We start from the raw sequence: 22,225 nt of genomic DNA, 5'->3' as shown, positions 1-22,225 counted from the left end.
TAACGTACGTATTTAAATTTTATAATTTTAAAGTTTTTTTAAACCTTTAAAAATATTTCGAACTACAGGCATGTTTGCGAAAAAAAATTTGTATTCAAAATAAATACGATTACTTGGTTGAAAATTACCTCTGTAGATTGTAAATCAGAAATATTTTCTAAAAGCAGGCACACATATATCTTATAAAAGTGCATAATTATCTTTATATTTTGTCATTATTATGCACGAAAACAGAAAACAGAGAAAAACTAATAACAATAATTATTCTTAACAACAATATAATACATACCAATTGACATTAAAAAAATTTACTTCGAATTTATCCACTTGTGAAGCGTACGAAATAAAATGTTTACCACTTTATAAAATATTTTGAATTGACAACTAATATATCATACCTAATGTTTTTGAATTCCTTTGAATATCGGATAGATCTTTCACTGATATTATCCTATAGCTAATATTTCTTAACAACTAAGACCATCAGGGAGAAATTAACTAGTTCGATCCTTCTAGTCCATATCGCGACTTCAACATACTGTTAATCTGTAAACATCTTCTATATCACCATTAATAAGATGTATTGAAAAACAGACTAATAAAATCAGCGAATCTCAACCCATCATTTTGGTTCTGTTCTTAGTTAAATCAGTTGTAACTTTTGTATTAGAATCACCATCTCCGAAGTGGTTAATAGGCATACATTCTAAACGATGCAACTTGCTACTGCAAGAATAAACTTAAAAAAAATACTACAACAACAGAAAAGAAATTACTTGGTAACATGCAAACAAAAGATTTCTTCTGTAATACGGCCACTGACAGAACACCCTCTAAAACAAATTTGCTAAATCAGTTGTGGTCTTGTTCTTATTCTTGTTGTAGTTATAGCTTGTTCATATTTGTTGGTTGGCTGTCCGTTTCAACGTCTGTCCATCTTTGGGTTTACCCTGGACCTTGGCAAGTGTGTTTACACTTGAAAAATCATGCAAATAAAGCGATAAAAATGAGTTACACATCTTGAGATTTAAATAAAAATATCTGCAGCAAAAAAAAAAAAACGGCAGCAGGCAGTAATAACATTGAGATGAGCACAAAGAAAAAGTAAAAAATCAATGCAAATGCAACCAACCAACATCTTTAAAAAAAAAAACACTTACACAAATAATCGTTTATATCGGACCCCAAACACATGATATTTCATTTTAACCAACCATGAATACTTTTACTGGTATGTATATGTATGTGGCTCACCAGGCTAGCTGGCTGACTTGTGCCTTAGAGCATTTTGATAATACCGCCAAACAGTAGGCTTAAAGAGCACATTCAGACACACATACACAATACCAATAGCACTACAATGGACTGATAATTTTGCCATGAGTTAAAGCAGCAATATGATTTATCAACAGAGATATCAAAAAATGTATAAAGCCAAAGAGGATCTTCTTTAGGTATGTACATATATATGATGTATGCAGGTTTGTAAATGTATTCATTCCATTTGATTCTACTATATTCTATTTCATTGCTTGTATGTCGTTAGAATTCATAACATACACACAGATACACTTTAAATATCCATAAATACTTACGAATCTACGTGTCTTTTGTTAATAACCCAATAAGCAAAAATTTCATTTCAGAACAGAGCAATATTAACATATTTTTGAAGTTTATTTCACATTCCTATGTATATAGCTTTCGTAACTTAGTACTGGGGGACAAAGCGGGTTTGGTGTTCTATATTGAAGACCCAGAAACAACACAACACTAGCTTCCAGATAGAAGGCCTAGCAATAATGGAATTAGAATAAATAAGGCGCCAACAGGGCTTAACATATTTAACGACAGCCGGAAGGCGATATCAGGTGACAAAATTTAATCTAAGACCGTATTGGATTGTGAGAAATATTTAACCGAATAATGTATCAGAGGTAAGGTTTGCATCATATGGGCCGCTTGGGAGTAGTCGGCAACGAAAGAGCGAATGTAAGTACTAGCTTTAAAGGGAAGGGAGCTCGAGGAGTTAACCTTAAGAATGCCTCTTGGAATAATAAAACGATGGGAACAACCACAAATATCCTATGAGTGACCCTAACGAGAGTAGGATGAGAAGCCTCCTCAAACTGAGTCTATGGTTAGCATGTATTCTGAATGGACACACAGGATTACGGGTACAGGTATACAAAATTGGACGTGCGAATTTATACAAATGTAGAGCATGTAGAGAAGTCATTGAAACTCTGGAGCACTTTCTAGGCCATTGTCAGGCTATAGTAGAAATTAGGTTAAAATATCTTAGGATTGATACTATTCCGGATAGAACATCTCGTGAGAAATAATTGGAAAGTTCTTAGGAATTACGCCAGCACACTGAGTTTCTGATCATCGGACGATAATAGATTTAGTGAATGCTATATAACGTTTCTGTTTTTACCAACAAACATTTGCTATGAAAAGAAGCGCACAACAGACCCGATAGTAGCCTGTTGTTCGGATCGTCCTTCTATCAAACTAACCCAACCTAAGACTTTATGAATAGATGATTTGGAATACTAAATTCTTTTCCCACTTCATAAAATTGATACATGTTCCAAGTAAAGTCTTTTTGAATCTGCTATAGAAATCATTATCGTTTAAGAAGTTGTATTTATCGGTATAAGCTAAGGAAAAGGTCAAATATCTCAAAGACTTTTAAATTGTGGACTATATAAATCAATTGTTTAGTTGCTACTACTCACCATTTTCATAATAAATAAAGATTTCATTACTTTATTGCTTACTGGGTTTGATAATATTTAGTATTTAATATTACCGGTAGATGTTTTTTTTATATTATTGCAAGACACTGTATGGCACTTAAATGTGTTGCACATAATACGAGGGGACACATTAAGTATAATATGAACCACAACAACAAACAACAGAAGAAGTAAAGGACATTATGTCTTGGCCCAAAACACAGCACTACTCTGATCAACTTGTTCAATGGCATTTGAAAGCCCACAGTGTGTGGACTACAAAACACAGTTTGAGGCCTTCTCTTATTCATTGGCATTGTCTGCTGTTTGTTTGGTTGTGTTGTCTCCTCTAAAAATGGGCAAGAAATATTGATATTATTAAATTATAATGTGCTTGCTTTAGTGTTACCTTTTATAACTAATAAATTACAAATATCTTTCTCTTCTTTTTGTGACTTTTACTACAAAAAAATATTAATAAACGAGAGAGAAAAATTTTAATAAATTCCCAGTTGATGGTCAATCATAGTAATTTACACCTTTGTTTTGTTGACTGATGGACTTGGCAGGGGCAGGTTTGATTTGGTGGCTGGTTGTTTAGTTGGTCGGTTGGATATTTGAAATTTTTGACTTTTTAATCATACACATTATACATTTATGTGTGTTTGTCTGTTAACACAATTAATGATTTTTTGTTATTTAAATTTAATTTATTTAAATCACCTAAACATAATAATTTATCATTGGGTATTATTTTAATAATATCTTTGTGTTTAAATTCATTCTGCATTGTTTGTCTCTCCCAAACAATAAGGGAGATATCGAAATAAGTTTTTTGAAATTGTTGCAAAATTTGCTTAATGAAATTTACATACTCTCAGATATAAAAAATAAAATTAAACAAAAAGTAATGATAAATGATCTGATCTATGTATGTATGTTTTGTTATTATGTTGGTTTTCTGTTGTAATCTTAATGATTTAATCAAGCGTATCAGAAATTCACATCATTCCATTCGATTATAAAAACCCCAACTTCATGTTTAATGAACATTTTTTGAGTTAAATGAATAAACGTTCGAACGTATTATATCAAATATGTTCAATCTTGAGAGTGTGTGTAAGCCACTGTTTAAATTGTTTTTTGACCGATACAATTTTTTGTCTTCGTTTTACACGTTACAGATTAAAGATTAATATAACTTGGGCACAAAAAAAAATTGAAAGTTTATTGCAGTTATTGGCTAAAATAAACGCTTGATTTGGCATTGTTAACTCAATAGGTGAGAAACATGTTGCATTTACTGTGATTTTATAACAAATACGAAACATGACTGGAATGAATAAATGAATGAATGGGGTATTAACTAAAAACGCAAGTATCCAAGTTTTTAGTTTTTACTCTTACTATATTTGTTATGGGGATTAAGGAGTGCTTTTAAAATATATTATTACATAAATTTATTATGCTTAAAAAAGATATTAGTGGATATTTTAAATTTGTCCTCATATTTACATAATTTACACAGGCCGACAAAAATAGTCGCAACCTTGAGATACGGGCTGAATCCGACATTCTAACAGCGCCCAGACAAGTTTATTTATAAAATGTTTTATGCCATCTGAAAGTCCATCCTGACAACTTCAAAATAAAAGCTTAATATCTGACATATCTTCTTGCTTCTTCGAGATATCTTCATATATTGAAAGCTCTAAGAATGTTGCAATCGACTCTAAATCACGTTCTGATTCGTTTTAACTATTTATAGTCAACATCAACGAATGAGATCTCAGATTTTTAAACAACTCAAAAGGTATTTTTATAGGAGAAAATGTAACAAATTGAAATATATAAGTAAAATAATGGCGAAATGTACTTTTTCATTCAGTTGTTATCAATTTATTATTGTATAATGCTCGAAGAAGAAAGAAAATATTCATAAAATTTTATAAATAAAGATGACTATTATAACGTCTCGAAAAGGTCCAAAAATTGTGTTCTTTCAAACTTCGGCATACGATATTTCGAATTTCAGATATAATGGAAAGTATACTTTGGTCTCTGGGTTAAAAATTTGTCGGCCTGTATTATTTATTTTCAACAAGTCTTATATCAAAAATACCTACTACATATATGATATTTCCTTTTGTTATACCCTACACCACTATAGTGGGAAGGGTATTATACGTTTGTGCTGATGTTTGTAACGCATTAAAATATTAGTACTATACCCACCTTAAAGTATACCGATCGACTCAGAATCACTCTCTGAGTCGATTTAACGATGTCCGACCGTCCGTGTGTCCATGTAAACGTTGTTATCAAATTACAGGTCGCAATTTTCAAGATAATTTGATGAAATTTGGAATACACGTTTGTTTTGACGAAGCAAGGGCGAAGCCTATTGAAAATGGTTAAAATCGGTTCATTATTTCACATAGCCCCCATACAACTGAACCCCCCGAAAAGGGCTTTTGAGCTCATAATTATGTATTATATAAATGTATCTCGATGAAAGTTCGCACAACTAAGTTTTATACAAGCCTTGATGACCTTGCCGAATTTCGAAATGATCGGACTTCATTTGACCCTATCCCCCATACGAACCGATCCTTATAAAATTTTACAAAGCGATTTAGGTTCCTGTAAAATATGTTCATGTCGAATTACATCGTTATAGATGCTTCTTTTAGACAGTTATGAGCGTTAAGTCATTTTCTGAAGGGGACCTTATATGTGGGGTAGGGTCAATTATGAACCGATCCTTATAAAATTTTACGAAGGTATTAAGATTTCTATAAGATATGTTCATGTCGAATTTCAACGCTATAGATGCTTCTTTTAGTCAGTTATGAAGGGGATCTTATATGTGGGCTGGACGAATTCGTGGACCGATATTGCCCATTTTCAATACCAAACAAACTGCATCAATATAAAATGTCTGTGCAAAATTTCAGCCCGCTATTTACTTCCATTTGTACCCTATCGTGTTTTCAACAGACAGACAGACGGACGGACATAGCTTGATCGTCTTAGAATTTAATAAGGATCCAGAATATATATACTTTTATGGGTCTTAGATGAAAATTTCGATGTGTTACAAACGGAATGACAAAAACAATATACCCCCATTCATAACTGGTGTAGGGTATCATATAGTCGGCCAAGCCCGACTATACTTTCTTACTTGTTTTAATTTAAATTTCCAAAGATAATAATTCAGATAAAGGTTTAAATTTTCGGGGATCCGATAGATTTAAACGAATAATCCATATTATGTACCTTAAATCACATCTCATGACTGAAGTAGATACACAAATTAGTAATTTTGTATTCGATCTATTACTGACCCTTTTTCCCACTTAGAGTCACATCAAATCCCTAAATCAAATGCTGCCAAAACCTGCTCACTTTCTTATCCATTAGAGCAATTTGAGAATATATTCCAAAAAAATTATGCCATCGTTCTTTGACAGAAATTTTATTTCAGTTTCTCAATATGGTTTTCGTGAACATCATGGAACTATAGAACAAGTTAATCGTCATCCTGTATGAAAATCAATTTGAACTTACGGTATTCAATTATATGAAACGGTCAGCAATACCCCCCTTTAAGGTCATAATAAAAAATTCGTAGGATTATACCAGGAGCATCATGGTATATTATAGGGGTAAATGTTGCCCGATTATTACAAAATTCTGCAATGGTTATCAGGGCCTGCATAAAACTTGGTGTTTGGCAACATACTATTATATTTAAATATGAGCTCCAAAACTCTATGGGTTGAATTGCATGATGGGTAGATGGTATAATGCACTTTCAAACGTCCCTGCTGCAATAGGAAGAATTGCAGCATTGAATTTCATTCAATTATATTCAAAATTGCAGCCTACGGTTGTGATTACAAGGTCAGACGAAAGGTCGTAGCTAAATCGACTGATTCCAAGTCGGTTTGAATACTTTAGGGTTGGTATAGGACATACATACATAGGCAGATAATAAAAAATAAGTTCTCTGACTGGTTTTGTTTGTCTTTATGCATGTCTGAGCATACGTACCTGGAAAAGAAAGAGTATAGGAGAGCTTATTGTATTTCGTTGGTATAGGACCAACATTATTACGAGTTACAAACATGAGGACAAACCTAATATAAAATCTTCACTAAAATGGTGTAGGATATAAAAATCCTTTATCATATTTCACCATATTCTTGAATATCATTCCACAGAGCATAAGAGTTCTTACTAGTCCTCTTACGTTAAAATCTCCCTTCTTTTGAACGCTGCGATGTTTTGTTTAAACATTTTTTATAGTTATCTAACCTTAATGCCCTCCTCATTATAGTAGTGTAGGGTATAACAATCTATCTAAAGGTTTATTAATTTACATTCTATTTATATAAGTATAAAAAGTATTATCGCACTTAATTAATCCCTATTATAATCAGAAACGTTTTGTTCAACTTTTATAGAAATTCTTACAAAATCTTTTAAACGCTGAAGCCGAAAATTAAATTCAAATGTATGAGAATAAAATCACATAAAATTAATGTTTATGGGAAAATATGATTTTATATCATAAACATTTGAAAAAAGCTCTAAACAAGTTCTTTTAAAACCAATCATCCAATAATAAATTCAAAATATAATAGGAAATCGTTAATAAATAAAAGAAAATTATTTTTTCTTACATAATCTTACAGTAAAACAATATATGGCTCGTAATCGTAAAAGAATCTTCAAATCTTTTAATGACCAATAAACCAGCGACAAATTCAAATTAAATTGGTTGCTTAATATGGTAAAAAGAGAACTACTAACTATGTAAATGATATAAATACACAAGATTTCCTTAATAGTTACCGAATCAAGACAACAAAAATCAATTAAAAAACACAAAAACTTCAACTCACTTTATTAGAAACGATTGTTTAGCGACAGCATCAACAGCAGAAACTGTTTTATGGCCCATTTCATGGGACTCAGTTGCCTTTGGTTGGGGCTTTTGAGTAGTTAACGATGTTGTTGTGGTCATAGTTGCCATAGATGTTGCTGTCGTTGTAGCTGTCATTTCGATTTTGTGTAATTGCTCCTCAATATCGGACAACTGATGATCATCGTTTGTGGCATGCATCCAAACAGCATTACGATTTCGGCATTTATTCAAATTGTGTAAATCCAAAACGGCCAATGGGTTAGCAGGGTTTGTATTTGGCTTAGTGTTGTTATTGTTAAATGTATTAGATTTGAAAGAATTTGTATCACTTTTACAATCGCCACAACCAGTTATCATGGCCAGTTCCATTGAAATTAAAACGTCTTCTTCTTCATCATCTTCACCTTCAACGTCTTTGTTATTTGTATGTTTAACAAACCTATTATTATTATTATTACTATTGCTATGTTTATCAACAGCAACAACATGATGCATTTCATTGTGGTTACAACAAACTGCACTAGAATTCGTGTTGTGACCACTGCTGACGTTTGTGTTTTGCAACGCTTTGCCAATTGTCTGGCGTGTAATGGATGTTTGATAAAATGTTGGTGAATTTGTGGCACTATCTTCGGAGTGTGTTTCACTGGGACACGAAATGCCAGATGATAGAAATGTGTCATCTGACATGTTTTTACCAACTGGGTATTTGACATTGTCATTTGATGTGATGTCGGCGGCCACATGTACCTGCTGTAAACTTTGTTGACTGGTTGCACAACTTAAATCATAACTGATGAGACTCGATTGTTGTGAAAGATCTCGAGAATGCTTATGTTGCTGCTGCTGCTGTTGAACAAAACTAAGTGAGTTGCTGGATGATGAAGATGTTGTTGTTTTTGAATTTAATTTGGTTGGTGTTGCTGGTATGACTACAGCTTTCATGGCATACAACACTTGCTGTTGACTAGCTTTGCCAGAATTTCTCCTGAGTATTGCAGTTGTTGTTGCCGCTGATTTAAGACGATTTTTAGAACAATTTGCTTTCAGCTTCTTCGGTGTCATTTTGGTTTTGCTGCATGATTTTTTAGACTTTTCTTGCACATCCGACGTATCCTGAAGACTTTGAGTTGGTGCCACTCTGGCAAAGGCACTTTTGTGTGACGTATTCAAGACTCCTGTGGTAGCCGATGATTCTCGACTCCGTTGTGTGGTGGCATTTTGCTGCAAGCGTCGGCGACTGCGTCTGATACTTGGCATATTGCGTGGAAATAATTTTGCTGCCTCATTAAGTGTACATGAGGAGGATTTTTGAGAATTTGAATCAACCGTTGAGTTGGTTGTGGAATATTTCGTAGAAATGTTGGAAACTGTGGAGGCTTTATCATTGAGATATGTTTCTTGCATTGTCATGTCACGACATGGCTTCGAGCCACCTTCAAATAAGTTGGGACTTGCAGAGATGTTGTTGGTAGTGGCACTATTTGCATTGGGATTAATCGTTAATAATTTCCATAATTTTTTGGCGGCACGTTTTCCCAAAGTTGTTTTGGGAGTTAGAGCAGACGTTGTTGATTTATCACTATTTGTCATGTTTGTTTATTTCTTTGTTATCTCTAATCTAATCTGTAATTGTTTTAAACACTTTGTACTTTAATATGGGTCATTATATCGTAAACCAATTCACATTCACAATAATACCGATCAAATTAAAACGAAACAAAACAAGAAGTACTTCTTTCTTCACTCCATTAGGCAGTTTATCAACGACATCGTCGACATGTGAGTGACTGAGTGGTAAGTTGATAATATTTACTGTAATTACTTGCACAATAAATGTGGCAGGTTGTTTGTATACTTTATGATTTGGTTGCATGTATTTACAAGTATGTAATCCGTTTGTTCTACATACGTGATCAGCATTTGTCTTTGTCGTTTGCACTTTTTATGTGGCTATTGTGTACTTTTTGCCAATCTTTATCTTTGTATGTATCTAATCATTTAATTATTTTGCACACAAAAATGGTAATAGAGAAAACAAATTGTTTCGCGGAATTAACCAAAGCTACGATCGCCTGAGTCAACCTAGTCGTTGTGATCTTATGCACCAGTTATGCGTATTGGCATAAAGACGTGCCCAAAACAATAATCGCATACAACTACCACAAAAACAAAACACGTTTAAACGCTACAAAAAAAACACGTTAATTTTAAAACGAACGTTAAAACTAAAAGAATAGACTCTAATCCGTACGAGCGAACCAACCGTTCACGACAATGTTTGGCTAAAAACTAAATTATAAAAATAAACAAGAAAAACATAAACAACACATGCATTCGAAATTGGTTGTTGCTGATCATTTGTACACACGATCATTAAGATCGGAGCTCTGGAAATGATGTTTTGTTTACTAAACTAAAAAAACCAAACGAAAGAAAGTTAACAACCAAAAACATCCACAAAATACTACCAGAAGTACCAGCAACAATAACAACAGCATGTGAAACTGTTGGGTGTGTTCGTATGTGTGTCTCAGTTGTTTGATCGAACACCGGTTTGCATTTGGCTGGGTCGCTTGCTATTTATTGTTGTTGTTATTGTTAGCGCTCCAAAATTGTTAATGCAGGTAAAGGCCGCAAAAAATACAACAATTTTTTTTATTCTCTTTCTCGTCATTTTTACATAGTTAATTTGCCTCTTTTACTCAAGAGTTATAAAAATTATACACATTTTAATAAATTCATTCATGATCTTAACTTGAGTGAAAACATGTAACAAAGTATAGCTGAATAAGTCAGACCCGATGTTACTCTACACCTGATGTACATAATTAAATGTCCGGTCCGGCATAAACAACAAGATGCAAATTATAGCTTTCTAAGTTCCCTAGACTCTATCAAGGTTTTTATTATAATGGCCTGCATGGCTCCGTTATTAGGTACTATCTTATATTAATTTTGAATGTCGGCGTCCAAATTTTTGTACTGATAATCATATGTATCTCATTTGAATACCGAAAGAATCTTTTGAAAGATTATGGAAAATTTCTTTATCCTCAGTCCTTTGATTTAAGCCCCTTTATGGTATCAATAGGAAGACGGACGGAAAGGTTAAATTGTCTTGAATGATTTCAATAAACTCAGCGAATCTTTCGATTTATACAATATGATTATTTAGGACAAAAAGTAGGCGGACTAGCAGCAGGAGGCATGGCACCTCCCATATGAATTAAATATAAAAATTAGTTTATCTGGGAAACTAATAGAACTAAATTCTTCAAATTTTGCATAATAAACTTTAATATTCATCTGAACATTTTGTATAAAACAGGGCGGTCTTTCATCTGGTGGACTTGGAGCCCCATATGAATTAAATAGACAAATTCGTATATCTGAGAAACTATTAGAGATAGAATTTTCAAATTTTACGTGAAGAACTTCGACATTCATGTGAACATTTAGAGAATAACGGGCGGAATTTCAATGGGGGATTGGTACCTCCTATATGAATTTAATATAAAATTTCTTTTATCTGGGAAACTAATAGAACTAGATTCTTCAAATTTTGCACGAAGAACTTTATTAATCATCTGAACATTTTGGAGAAAAAAGGGCGTATTTTCATCTGGAGGGGCTTAGAGTCCCCGTATTAATTAAATAGAAAAATTCGTATATCTGAGAAACTATTACAGCTACAATCTTCAAATTTTACATGAAGAACTTTGACATTAATGTGAACATTTAGAGAATAATGGGCGGACTTTCAATAGGGACTTGGCACCTCCCATATGAATTAAATACAAAATTTCGTATATCTGGGAAACTATTAGATTCAAATTTTTCATAGATTAAACTAAAATCTTAATTAACGTTCGGAAAAATTGGTGAACTTGCAAAGCATACTGGGTATGCTAGTATTTTTTATACAATACATATTACATTTCATTTCACCATCTTTATTGATCCGTATTAAAATTTCCCAGACGATCTTGATATATCTGAATGCATGTTGAAGGCATGATAGGGCCAGCAGAGGCCTGGGTGAAATTCTAGACTGATATTCAGAGAATTCGGTAGATTAATGTGGAATATCAATACAAATTTAATACTTATTACACTAGGTTATACAAATATATATGTTCATAAGTAATATAGTTGAGAAAATCGACATTGGAATAGAGTTTAGAAAAACATCATGATGTGATGATGTAGGGTATTAATATTGCTTATATGTACTATAAACTGGATTCAAATACAAATGAAATACTCAACACGTATGGGTTTCCACAAAAATTCCCAAAATTGTATGAGAAAGCTCTTTGGATTGAGTGTTCTGATAATTTATATATTACAGAGCCCTTTCTGAATGATTCTTGCGTATCGAAATTTTAAAATTGTATATGATAAAACCTAACCTAACTTAAGGGAATTTGCTATACCCTTTTTGATAACATGACTAGAAAGAAATATTATGGACATGTCAAAAGAGGAGTATACGATATGTACTATGTATTACTTTTTACTCCCATTAACATTCCACATACCTTGGTAATCATATTAAATAAATGGTCTCAATATACACTTAACTCTCAACAAGTATTGAGTGAAATCATTAAATTATGGTTTTATTATTGTCGTGCTTTTCAATTGTATAACATTTTTCTCTATTTTCTTTTTACGATTTTATTGCATTTGCTGTAAATAAAGAAAGATACCTTGGGGGACTTCTGGTACAATAGAAGCATTTCTTTTCTTCATTTTACCTTTTAATTGACCGATTTATTGAGAAAATTATATGTGTCAATGTCTGTCAATTATTGTGAATGGATTTATGATTTTCTCCGGCAGGTGATAATCGCAACATTAGAATCATATACATGCCCAGCAGTTTTATATGTAGTCAATGTAACTCTTTTGAGGTGGAAATTTTTAATAATGCGTAATTACTTGACTTATTCTTATATATATATATGTAAATATTTTCGATGCATTTAATAGGTAAGTGTTAAGAGAAATCACAGGGTAGAGTCATTTATCGTTTAAGTATTCCTAAGACATCTAGATTGCAGTAATTTTAAACTGTTTCTCATATAATACTATAAAAAATAGCAATTCGTTCCTCTGCTATAAATTTACGGTTACTATCTTTGTAATCTATTTAAAGTCAGTTAACTACCGTCTAGGTTATGTACTTGTCACAAAAATAAATCTATAGATGTGGTAAATAATACAGTTTTGGGACAGTCAACTAAAATTGTTGGGTTATCTCAAATACACAATAAACTAGTATCAGAATGTAAATGTGACTTGGTTCAATGCACATTGTTGCCACTGATTCATAGGAATGTTTTAATTTGTAAAAACAGTATAAGATAGATTTCAATAATTTTACACGAGTCATGAAATAAATAAATGTAGATCAATATGTTTTTTTTACCATTTTAGAAAGATGATATTCGTATATCCGGATTCTCGTTTTTCAATATAAATCATTAACTAAAACTCAATATAAATCATTAACTAAAACTGAAATAGTTCTGCTTCATAAACAAATTTTTCACGAAATAGTTTGAAAAGTTTCTGTTTTTTTGAATAGCTTTTATATCAAATAATTTTACATTTATATACTGATACTAGGTCTGTTCATTAACAAAAAGTTGCTATTCTCAAAATAACTAAATTAGAAAATTATGTATTTTGTTTTTGTAAATATTTTTATTTAGCACTGAGAAACATGAAGTTGAGCCTAAATAGTGTAAATTTAGTTCATTTATCCAAAATTAAACTCATATTTGCTGGCAGGGTTAGTACCTTTTGAACAACTGTGTTTATTTGTGTGCTTCTACTAATACATTCTCACCAGTTAGGTTTTTGACAGGGGACTTAGGTCTTTGACAATCCCTTTCGCCTATATGCTACTATATGGTCATAACTCTTATGTGAGTCCTAATGCCGAAAATCACAAAATAACGTACATCTGAGTTCCGAATTTAGAAAACATGTTTGGAGAGTAAGATTTGCGTTCTATATATTATAGTATGATCTTATAAGGGCAAAAGTAGATGAAGTACTTATCAAATCAAGTGTCGAAAATTGAAAGATTACCCCTACAGCCGAACAGCACTAATCTTTAGTATTGTAATAAATATGTCACCAACAAAGGTTAAGATAGTAACCAAAATTAAGGCGAAATCAGTAATAATAAATAGGTGACGTTTCATAATGTCCATAGACCTTATGACACACAAAATTGAGTCATAATGTCCATGGACGTTATGACAATTTCAAAAGTGTCACAATATCCATGAGCAATGTGACATAAAGTCTATGGATTTCAAAGAGTCCATTTATCAAAAAAAAGGCTTAATTCAGTGAAGTCGGTATTCGAAATACCCGAAATACAGTTTAAAACCCCTGCGCCCAGCCGAAGGCCGGCTATCCAGGACACTTTCTAAAAAGAATCCGAAATGCAACCTACACCAAATTTAGGAGCAATTCTTTTCGTGATAAGAGTGTCCCTTTCTTAAATTCTAAACAAATTTTCCAATACATTTCTGTTTTAAAAGTGTCACAATGTTCATGGAAATTATGATATTTTAAAAAAATGACATAATGTCCGTGAACATTATGTCGCTTTGTGGTGTGTCATAAGGTCTATGGACATTATGACACGCCACCGAATAAATATAAGACCGTATCAAACTGTAAGAGAGCCTTAACCGAATACTCTTCCGGAGACCAGTTCACTCGGAAATAATCGACATCGAAGGATCGAATGTGCTTAATATAAAAGAACCCGATGAAATTTGCCTGGCGAATGCAAAACAGTTCGATTAAGGACTGTGAGACTATAAATTAGTGATGTCAATTCACTCCTCGGACTTTCCTTGGAATGATTTGACACGGGGTCGACCCTGAGAACTACATAATCTTGTACTAAGGGTGGCAAGTTGCGGCAGGACTTGGCTGGTCAGTTTGTTGAGATTCCTTCGGGATCCACGTAGTGGCTGTGGTTTAAACACAAATTCACGGGAAGAGTAAGTGGCGGTTAAAAGGCTGATACACGGTGAAATCTATATTTCGGGATAAGTTCGGAGCTGTTGCCGAATGACGACAGATACCCCACAGAGCAGTGATTGTGAGACTAAGAGTTTGAAATGAGTTGGTGTTAAATGTATATGATACAGGATGAACGTAGGGGTATACGGATCTTACCCGCCCGTATACCTAGAGTGAGTCTGTCGTATGATGTTCTCTTATAAGTGTGTCGGATGAATGAGAAGTGTGCAGGATTGAATGGTGATGGATGAAAGGATCTTATACAAGTGATACCATTGAATTTTTCTTCCTTGTCCAGGTATGTTCAGAGCAAAACTCTGTTCATACCCGATTTATCACAGAGTGTTCTTTGTGAGAAAGAACAAAGTCTTCGGCTTATTTGAGGGATTCGTACTTTGGTCTACCGGTTACGTCTCTAGTTGGTTTTGCCGATTCAACGGAGGTCTTCCCATCTGCGTGGTTGTAAACGAAAGTGATGTTCTGGCATCTCGGAAGTTAGGCAAGCAACGGGGCAGCAATGGTCAGGAATTAGATAGCTCAAGTACTTGAGCAAATTACAGGTATACTGGACCGGACATTCCATATACGAGAATTACGTGTAAGATACACAATGGGGCAGTGGTAAGTCGTCACAGAAGCTCACCCAGTGGTTGAAAAAGACCAGCGTGAAATAGGCCAACACGGCAGGTGTTCACTTAAAGCACTCGACATTAATCCCTCAAGAATATATAAGATTGAGTATCCGAAAAAAACATCATCATATATAAATTTGTTTACAACTAACATTTTCCATGTGAAGAGCGCTCAAAAGATCCGTTAGTGGTCTGGGTGTATTTCTTCGGATCTTGTTAAAAACAAACTTCAAACTTGCTTAAAACGAACTCCGGGGGACCAGTTCAATTCGGTCGTTATAAACGTAGTTCGTAATAAGATTGGTGAAGTTTTTATAGGTCAAAAAATAAAGTGACATTTTCCGCAATTTAAAGAATTTGAATTGTTTCATATTCTTTACAAAAAATCGCGATTGATTTTATTTGTTCATATTTCTCAAGTTGTTTTCCAACAATCGTTAATTAATCATTAATTTTACCCTTTTAATAAAAATAATCTAATTAATAATGATTACGATTATTAATCATTATTTTACAGCTATGATTTCAAGACATAATTTTTGAAGTTCGTTATAAAAAACGAAAATTCTATGAAATTGAGGGACTGAAAAAGTAGTTAGTTTTATACCAGGATTCGTTATAACCGAGATCGTTGTTAGAGATGTTTCTTGTATGAAAATAGTTACCAAAATGTGGGGACTTGAAAAATAGTTGTTAAATAACCGAGAATTCGTTATAACCGCTTCTGTTATAAACGAATTTGACTGTAGTATACATCCTGCCTTCAACCTAATATAACTCAAGCTTCTTTCGTTTCTCAGCTCAGTGAAGTGTTTAAAAAAATCTAAAAACATTCCTCAAGTTTCAACAAATTATGGTATAAAAAACTTTTCTTGAATAGTTTTGTTTATATATCAACTTTTTAATATCAGTATTAAATAGTTTTAATTAGAGTAAATAATTTGCTATTTAACTTACATTCAAAACTCCATTTCCTTTTGCATAGAATAAATGAAATATAGTTTTATTTACTTTGCCAAATAGTACGTTCCAGCAGTCATTTTTTCTGTAAGAAAAAGAAAACAAATAAGAATTAAAACTAGGGATGCCAATCGGGACTTATATTTGGAAATCCCGGGATTCGGGATTTTAAAATAAATCCCGGAATCCCGATATCGGGATCCCGGGATTTTCGGGATTTCTAAATCCCGAAAAATATAAAAAAAAATTCAAAAAATCTTAATAATTTACCGACCAAAATAACATTCTCTATTTCACATTGCATTATGAATACGCTTAGTAGGTATTTACTTTCCAATAAGCATTTTGTGAAAAGAAAAACAAATTAATTCAAAGTATTTAGAATAAAAATCTTTCCATCCCAGGTACTGAATAGTAGAATAAAAACTTACTTTTGAGCAAAAGCTTCTTATATCTTTTAAATATAAAATATTACCCATGATATCCAAATTTACAGTGGTTTCAAAATTTACAATTTAATGAAACCTAATATTTAGATAGTATGCGTAATGAGGATCCATACGAGGCTACATAGAGCATCTGTACTGCACCTATGTACTCATGAGACCATCCGTCTTGAGCTGAATATCGGATATATGGTTTTTAATGGTCAGTAGGGAAATACTACAGAACTGTTTTCTATCAATTATAGTAATAGTAATTCCACCTTTTGCCAAAGTACTAGCAATATTATTTTTAGTTATATCCCGTGTTCTCTAACCCAAATAAGGGAATTATCATCTTGCCATCTTATTGGCAGGTTGACCTCCATTATAGATTCTAATACAGCAATTAGATATCCGATTATTGCCCTTTTTATAGCTTACATCACCTTAGTGGGGATGGTATATTGGGTATCTCCGGAGAAGTGCTTTTGTTTTATACTGTCCTTAAATACCCTGATAAATTTTGAAATGATCGGGCTTCTTCTGATCCTAGCCCCCATACAAAGCACAGCTTTAAAAAAGAATTTATTGTCCACAATTCGCTTCAAAAGAGAAGTCCCGCAATGAAATTCAGCATAAAAAAATTTTTTGTAACCGAAAATTCGGCCTCCAAATTTTATGAGGATCGACTTATATGAAGGCTTCCCCCATGCATATTTCAGAAAAATAGTTTTTTAACAATAAATTGCTAAAATATACCGGAGGCGAGGTATAAATCAACTTAAATGATTTATTATGAAAACTAAATCACATTTTACTCTCATAACTGGTGTAGGGGGTTATATGGTCGTCCTTGCCCGCTTATAATTTCTTACTATGCCTATTTATTGCCCTTTTTATTTTTGATATTTCAGCTTGTAAGTTAGTAGAGTCATATTAAGTCCAATCTTAATCTTTTAAAATTCTCTTATTTAATACTTTATGATGTATAAAATAGCGGCAAAACCCTTAAAAATTCGGGATTTTATAATCCCGAAATTTCCCGGAATTTCATTTTTTAAAATCCCGGTTTTCGGTACTTTCAATTCCCGAAAATACCGGGATTTTCGGGAATCGGGAATTCTCGTTTGGCATCCCTAATTAAAACACAAATACATTTTGGAAGATACTCCATTCTGTTTTAGATACAAGTGCTGACAACTTAGAATAATATTGAAATTTTATTCCTTGGGAGGTGTTGATAATTAATTAAACTAATTACGAGAATGTTAGGAAAAATCACGTTGCAACTTTTTACTTACAATTAATTAAATAAATAAACATTAAAAGTATTTCAATTAGAAAGTTAAAGAAAGCAAAAAACAAAACTTTGAAACAATGTTGAAGTTGCTTCCATGAAAAAAGGACTCGAGTAAAATGAATGAAGCAAACGGGGAATCACAGCAAGTGAATGATTAAGGGGGTGGGGTGTTATACAATAAGTACAAAAACTTAAAAGTTGTTTTTATTAAAAAATTTTAAAATAAGACAAATACAGACACAATGAGACACACGCTTAAAAGAAAAATGTCAGCATTTGACAATTGTTGTATGAGGAATACAAATTACACGTTTTTTGATATTTCTGTTGATTTTTTTAAAAACAAGTATTTAGCTCTTAAACGTACCGAACATATTTTACAAGATTTTTTTATATAAAAGGCTTTTTTACAGTGTGGCGAATTTAAAAAAGGGTTTAAGAGAGTCAAGCAAAATATTTAAGACAGTGTATTTAGTAGGACTTGCCAGGTTATGCTATGCCCAATAATTAAAGTTATTTTTGGAAGAATACTTAATAATTGAGTTAGATACTCTTTGTCGTTCCACAGCGAATTTACAGTTCTAGAAATTCACAATCTATATATATAAAAATGAATGTGTGTTTGTTTGTATGTTTGAACGTTATAGAATACAAAACTGCTGAACCGATTTTCTTGAAATTTTCACAGCGTATTCCTGTATGTCTGGAATAGGTAATAGGCTACTTTTTATATTGAAATTTTAAGTGGGCGAGGTGCCACTCCCATATTAGAAAATATTAAATCCGTATATTTGAGATAATATAACAGTTAGAGTCCTCAAATTTTGTCGGAGCCACTTTAGTGCCAATATGATTATTTAGGACAAAAAGTAGGCGGACTAGCATTAGGGAGCGTAGCACCTCCCATATAAATTAAAAACAAAAATTCGTTTATCTTAGAAACAATTACAGTTAGAATCTTAAAATTTTGCACAAATAACTTTAACATCCATGTTAACATTTTGGGAAATAAATTGGCGGACTACCCATGAGGGGAGCGGCACCTCCCATATTAATTAAATGCAAAAATTCGTTTATCTGGGAAACTAATAGAACTAAATTCTTCAACTTTTGCACTAAGAACTTAAATATTCGTCTGAATATTTTGGATGAAAAAGATCGGACTTCCATCTGGGGGGGGGGGCTTGGAGCCCCCATATGAATTAAATAGAAAAATTCGTATATCTGAGAAACTATTAGAGCTAGAATCTTCAAATTTTACTTGAAGAACTTTGACATTCATTTGAACATCTGAACAATTAGAGTATAACGGGCGGACTTTCAATGGGGGACTTGGTACCTCCCATATTAATTAAATACAAAATTTCGTTTATCTGGGAAACTAATAGAACTATAATCTTCAAATTTTGCACAAATTACTTTAATATTCATCTAAACATTTTGGAGAAAAAAGGGCAGGCTTTTATCTTGGGGACTTGAAACCCCCACATGAATTTAATAGAAAAATTCTTATATCTGAGAAACTATTAGATGTAGAATCTTTAAATATTACATGAAGTACTTTGACATTAATGTGAACATTTAGGGAATAATTGGCGGACTTTAAATGGGGGACTTGGCACTTCCCATATTAATTAAATACAAAAATTCATTTATCTGGGAGACTAATAGAACTAGATTCTTCAAATTTTGCATAAATTACTTTAATATTCAACTGAACATTTTGGGGGAAAACGAGCGGACTTTCATATGGGGGGCGTGGAGCCCCCATATGAATTAATTAGAAAAAATCGTATATCTTAGAAACTATTAGAGCTAGAATCTTCAAATTTTACTTGAAAAACTTTGACATTCATCTGAACAATTAGAGTATAAAGGGCGGACATTCAATGGGGAACTTGACAACTCCCATATGACTTAAATATAAAATTTCGTTTATCTGGGAAACTAATAGAACTAGATTCTTCAAATTTTGCAGAAATTACTTCAATAATCATCTGAATATTTTGGAGGAAAAAAATCGGACTTTCATCTGGGAGCTTGAAGCCCCCACATAAATGAAATAGAATAATTGTATATCTGGAAACTACTAGAGCTAGAATCTTAAAATTTTACATAAAAAACTCAGACATTCATGTGAACATTTAGAGAATAACGGGTGAGCTTTCAATTGGGGGCTTGGCACTACATAAATGAATTAAATACAAAATTTCGTATATCTTGGAAACTATTATATTATTCAAATTTTTCATAGATAGATAGAAATTGGCGAACTTTCAGTAATTTGCTTGGCATATCTAATATGTAACATATTGTAAATCTAGAGAACTATATTTTCAAAATCGTTAAGTTGGGTTTTTATTTATACTGCTTTTAGGGTAGCAAAGCACACTGGGTAAAGCTAGTATTAAATAATATTCAATTCAAATGAAATGTTAAAACAAAAAGTGTATTGTTTAAGCATAATTCAGAAATAAATGTATAATTATATTAACTAAAAATATATTGCATTTATACAAATACCCAAGGGTGTGCTATTTAAGAGAAACACACTCAAAACAATAACAAACTCCACAAAACAACGTGAAAAAAAACAAAAAAATAATAAAAATCATCACCATCATCTTTATCACCAACATCACTAACAACATTCATTGCTGTTGCCAGTTGTTTTACGGCGAAAGCAATTTGCGAATGTGAACAACGGAGCTTCTTCTTTCTCTTTTATTGTATTTTCTTTTTTGGTTTCTGGAGCAGCATCAACAAAAAAAAAAACAACATTGGAAGGTTTTGTTAAACAAGTGCTTCATCCGAACAGCCATCCATGGCATACATTCATCCATACTTACACATGTTAGGATTTTTTTCATTCCATTTTGACTTTTTTGTTAATGTTGATGTTGTTGTCGTATATCCATTTAAAATTGCCGTTAAACAACATTTATAAACAAAAGTAATATTGTAGTACTTTACTCGTACATGTAACCATCCACCAAAACTAAAAAAAAACCATACACTAACTCCACACATACCAAATCTCTTCCCAACCCATCCCAAACATCAACACATTCGTTTCGAGCAGTAAAATGTATCTAAATGAAAAAAAAAAGTCAGAAAAAAAACTACAAGAAAGAGTGTTACACGTGTTTTACACGTTACTTTCATTGTCACAACCTCAAAATGTAACGAACAAGAAAGAAATCATTGAAAACAACCGCCATGGGAGGTACAAGATGTTGTATTCCAAACATAACAATTATTTTGAATAGAACACAATGAGAATGACTGCTACTTGGTATTTGGATACTATTTCCCACTAACAGCAATATGGCGTACAATATGGCGGTATTAAATCTTTGAATTTACGCGCAAAAAAAAAGAACAAAATATCATGTACGCAAAAATAATAAAAAGTACCAACATAAAAGTATTAAAACAATTTACACTTTGTAAAAATAAATATTTAATGAAAATGGATACTTTGTTTTAGATTACTAAGGTATATCGCTAAAATACCTTTTCAGCTTTAAATACCACCGTTAACGCTAAGGTAACTTAATCGAAATTACTGAAATCATCGTTATCGTAAAAGTGTCGTTACCAAAATAACTCAAAATACTATTATCGCTAAAATGGTGTTAGCGTTGAGTAATCCATGCTCAAATCAATCCGAAACGGTATCAGAAGTCCGGTTTTCTTTAAAACAAGAACAAAATACCCCGATCTTATAACCCTCTTCTAAAATTTAATATACAAAGGTGTATAATCCATGGCATTGATGGAACGATTTACTAAGTTTAGTCAAGATGTCTAACTGCTTAACATGAACACCTGCCTTGACGTTTTATTAAACGGTGGTCTTTTTCATACACTGGGTAGAATTGAGACGGTCTGCCACGCCGGTAAATGTACAATCACTTTGCTAAAGTACTCGAGCTATCTAATCTCTTGCCATAGTAGCCCCGTTGCGGAATGACAGGCAGCATGGGATCAATCACAATGCAAACCCCGACAAGGAACAAACAATCACTGGTCTAACCCGGTATTGCCCAGAACTTTTTTTGTTTTGTATTTTGATCAAAAGATGTATACTCATGTATTTTGCCCTTCTGAGCACGAAAATGAGGTCGATTTTTCAATAAATTGTTTAGTTTTTCCGGAAAATGTGA

General features: G+C 32.6%; 1 protein-coding gene across 2 annotated transcripts in view; it reads right to left on the bottom strand.

The window, feature by feature from the left end:
* Nucleotides 1-22,225, bottom strand: part of LOC119615906 (protein espinas) — a 99,173-nt gene that overhangs the window by 58,403 nt on the left and 18,545 nt on the right. The window contains exon 2 of one of the 2 annotated variants that reach the window (XM_037971919.1): nucleotides 16,329-16,416. Coding sequence is in view for 1 of the 2 variants with exons in the window: in XM_037971908.1 (XP_037827836.1) it covers nucleotides 7,658-9,273 (1,616 nt within the window). In the remaining variant the exon portion in view is untranslated. Of the gene's footprint in view, nucleotides 1-7,657; nucleotides 9,951-16,328; nucleotides 16,417-22,225 lie in introns of those variants that run through there. The other variant, XM_037971908.1, reaches the window with a different exon arrangement.

This window comes from Lucilia sericata, unplaced genomic scaffold (assembly GCF_015586225.1).
Source record: "Lucilia sericata isolate MDLA Ls3-8-SP2 unplaced genomic scaffold, ASM1558622v1 Contig000002F_arrow, whole genome shotgun sequence".
In the NCBI taxonomy this organism is placed as follows: Eukaryota; Metazoa; Arthropoda; class Insecta; order Diptera; family Calliphoridae; genus Lucilia; species Lucilia sericata.
Note: the sequence above shows the minus strand (reverse complement) of the source record. Positions and strands in the feature narration are given on the sequence as shown.